This window comes from Octopus bimaculoides, chromosome 19 (assembly GCF_001194135.2).
Source record: "Octopus bimaculoides isolate UCB-OBI-ISO-001 chromosome 19, ASM119413v2, whole genome shotgun sequence".
NCBI classification, from domain to species: Eukaryota; Metazoa; Mollusca; class Cephalopoda; order Octopoda; family Octopodidae; genus Octopus; species Octopus bimaculoides.
In genome coordinates, this window is record NC_068999.1 from 4,110,051 (window position 1) to 4,114,069 (window position 4,019).

At 38.9% G+C, this 4,019-nt stretch overlaps 1 protein-coding gene across 2 annotated transcripts in view; it reads left to right on the forward strand.

The window, feature by feature from the left end:
* Positions 1 to 4,019, forward strand: part of LOC106884058 (glutamate receptor ionotropic, NMDA 1) — a 66,409-nt gene that overhangs the window by 18,131 nt on the left and 44,259 nt on the right. For both annotated transcript variants that reach the window (XM_014935273.2, XM_014935274.2), the window contains exons 2-3: positions 1,629 to 2,094; positions 2,935 to 3,111. In XM_014935273.2, coding sequence (XP_014790759.1) covers positions 1,687 to 2,094; positions 2,935 to 3,111 — 585 coding nt within the window. In that variant the 5' untranslated portion in view covers positions 1,629 to 1,686. The remainder of the gene's footprint in view (positions 1 to 1,628; positions 2,095 to 2,934; positions 3,112 to 4,019) is intronic.

The following is a 4,019-nucleotide window of genomic DNA, read 5'->3' on the forward strand; positions in this document are numbered from 1 at the left end:
CACACATACATTCTTAAAAATACACTTATTCACACACACACACACACATTGTATGTGTGTTGAATACAAAGCACACACAGTCTAATAACACTCACTCATTATATACATACATATACACACCACAACCTTATACACATACACACACACAGTTATTCTTAAACATACACTGTTGACTCACACAAATTAGGCATGTGTATGTGTGTGTGTATGTGTGTGTGTGTGTGTATGTGTGTGTGTATGTGTGTGTGTGTGTGTGTATGTGTGTGTGTGTGTGTGTGTGTGTGTGACGTACTTATTTTGTTTCTGTATATATTTATGTATGCATAAAACTTGTGTATGTGTGTGTGACGATTCATTTCATTTGTGTGTGAATGTGTGTTTTTTCATACTTATATTCATGCAGACTACACACACACACACACACAGAACTTGTATGTGTAAAGGGTTTGTCAGTTTTTTTCAGTCATGCTGTTCAAACAGAGACACAGGTGTTAATAGGTGTGTGTGTGTGGTGTGTGTGTGTGTGGTGTGTGTGTGGTGTGTGTGAGTGTGCATATGCATGCATGTATGTATGTATGTATGTATGTATGTATATAGATATCTTCTGAAAAAAAAAACGAAGTTCAGGATGCATGATAAAAGCTTGGTTTTAAAATGAAAGAAAATCTATTATTGAAATTTATTTTATTTTTATCAATTTCACTGTTGTTGTTGTTGTTTGCTCTGTAGTAAAATGAAAGAACCTTGCTTTGAGAAGCTGTTTGATCTGTTTCAAGTTGATATTTCACAACGTTTGCAACAATTCTAATCTATAACTGTGATTGATTTTATTGATTATTGACTGTGAAAATGGGACAGATGATAAAGACAACGATGGTAAGGCTGGAACCAAGAACATCAGATTGGTAACAGTAAAGCCTGGCATCAACGGTTCTATTGACCCAACCATGTTTATTGTTGTTGTTGTTTAGTTCCAGGCTCATCTTGATCTTTTTTAAAAAAGATCATTCTTAAAAATAATCTCAACTTTATCACTCTTGGTAAACGTTTTAATGCAGGAGTGGCTGTGTGGTAAGCGGCTTGCTTCACAACCACATGGTTCCGGGTTCAGACCCACTGCGTGGCACCTTGGGCAAGTGTCTTCTACTATAACCTCAGGCCGACCAAATCCTTGTGAGTGGATTTGGTAGATGGAAACTGAAAGAAGCCCGTCGTATATATGTATATATGTGTGTGTGTGTTTGTCTCCCCTCCCCCAACATCGCTTGACAGCCAATGCTGTTGTGTTTACATCCCTGTAACTTAGCAGTTCGGCAAAAGAGACTGATAGAATAAGTACTAGGGTCACAAAGAATAAGTCCTGGGGTCGATTTGCTCGATTAAAGGCGGTGCTCCAGCATGGCCGCTGTCAAATGACTGAAACAAGTAAAAGAGTAACAACAAACAGCTTAGACCATGACGATAACTGAACAATAAACAGCAAGATATGAGTTACCTGAAGATATCATTGCCATTTGTAGAACTTTATTGGTGCTTTATTAATAGCCAGGTGAAATATGGGAGGGTTTTCTGCCACCTCCTGCAGAGAGAAAGGCGATTATTTCTAAAATATATTTCTGTCATTGCAGATAGCCACTCAAGAATTTGCACCATAACGTCACAATAACACCAAAGAACTAAACAAAAATGGCAATTCACCGTACAGCTGGTATTTTTTGGTTATTTTACCTCACCCTATTCACCATAACAGCCCTCAGCTTGGAGTCGACGCAACCTATAGACGTATACACGATCGGAGGAGTCCTCAGTTCAAGAGAACACCAACAAATTTTCGATGAAGCAATTGAACATGTCAACCAGAAATCTTCAAAATCAAACATCATCTTCAATTCCACTTCGATCTTGATGAATGCCAACCCAATACGTTCGGCATTGTCCATCTGTGAGGATCTAATCCCAAATCGTGTCTATGTTGTGATAGCCAGCCATCCTTATGACAGTGACCAGTCACCCATATCTGTGTCCTACACTTGTGGTTTCTACAATATTCCTGTCATTGGCATATCTTCCAGAGAAAGTGTTTATTCTGACAACGTAAGTATGGTAACGCCAATATCATTTTTGTTCCGTAACACTTTTGATGTCCCTTTTTGCCTTTCTCTCCTAAATTTTCCCTTCTACTCTTTTCTCTTTCTTCTTTCCTCTCACTTCTCCTCTTCATTTTCACCCCTTTCTGTTTTTATATCTTCCACTTTCTCTCTTTCCCTTTTTCTCAACTTTCTCTCTCTCTCTCCTTTTTACCCACATCCACCCCTCTATTACCTCCCCTGCAGTCAGTCCTTCCAGCTCCCCACCCTCCACACCGCCACCACAGTCACCTTATAAATTATGCTAATATTTCCTCATATCAGAAGTGGAACATTGAGCCCTCAGCGACATTTCATACCTGTTTATGTTCTGAGTTCATATTCCACTAAGGTTGACTTTCCCTTTCATCCTTTTGAGGGGTCAATAAAATAAACACCAGTTGAGCACTGGAGTTGATGTATTCAACTTTCTCCCTCTCTCAAAATTGTTGGCCTTGTGCCTACATTTGAGACCAACATTTCCCCATATTTACTCAAAAATCACAACACTATAGCCACACTCTATTAACCCCTATCGCTACTGACCTTTATTAAGTTTACTACAATAACAATAACTCCATATAATTTTAATTTGATCTTGGATAGTAAGGGGTGACAACTTCCAACATGTTTCTGCCTTATTCAAACCTCATCAGCAAAATATATTTACCAGATTAGCAATAAAAGATTCATATTCTTTTCTACTTATGTCCAATATGTCTAAAATAGTCAGTGACATAATAATTTATATGATTTACATTAAATAAATTTTTAATGATATATTAATGATTTTAAAATTATTTTCCAGAATGTTCACAACTCTTTCATCAGAACAGTACCACCTTATTTCCACCAAGCAGAAATTTGGATTAAAATTCTTCAGAGTTTCAAATGGACACAAGTGATGTTTATATATAGCAGAGATGAAGATGGGCAAGCAATATTGAGCCATTTTCAAACTTTGGCCAAGGCTGAAGGAATATCGGTAAGTAATTGATACCATCATCATCATCATCATCATCATCGTTTAACATCTACTTTCCATGCTTCCATGGGTTGGACAGTTTGACTGAGGTATGGAAAGCTAAGGGGCTGCACCAGGCTCCAATCTGATCTGGTAAAGGTTTCTACAGCTGGATGCCCTTCCTAATGCCAACTGCCCTGAGGGTGTAGTGGGTGCTTTTTACATGCCACTGGCACAAGGGCCAGTCAAGTGGCACTGGCATAGGCCATGCTCAGAAGGTGCTTTTTGCATGCCACTGGCACAGGCGCCAGTCAGGCGGCAATGGCGAAAATGATTAGTACCTGTATTTCAAAGGGCCGGCCTTGTCATACTCTGTGTCACACTGAATCTCCCTGAGAACTACGTTAAGGGTACACGTGTCTGTGGAGTACTCAGCCATTTGCATGTTAATTTCATGAGCAAGCTGAAATATATCGACAGGTATGTGTGATAGCAGAGAGAGAGAGAGAGAGAGAGAGAGAGAGAGAAACAGACAGACAGACTTGCTTGTGCCACTGGAGGTCTGTAATTTGAGATCCTACTGCATATAGGATAAGGACATTACAGCTTGCTGAAGTGAAATATAACTAGCATTTGTGATTTTGTTGACAGAATGACCTTGCACACATATACACACATATACACACAAGCAAATAACAATATTTCTTCTACCATACAATTTCACTTCAAGAATCTAGCAAAAACAAATACAAAAACAACAGACAAATGGACAGACGGGCAGACAAACAAGCAGGCAGGAATGCGGGCAGAGGTAGACTCACTCACTCAAAGATGTTAGTAAGAATATATAAACTCTGTAATGTTGAGCAGTTAACCTTTCATAATGCAGTTCAGTATTCTTTTCTACTCTCGGCACAAGGCCCGAAATT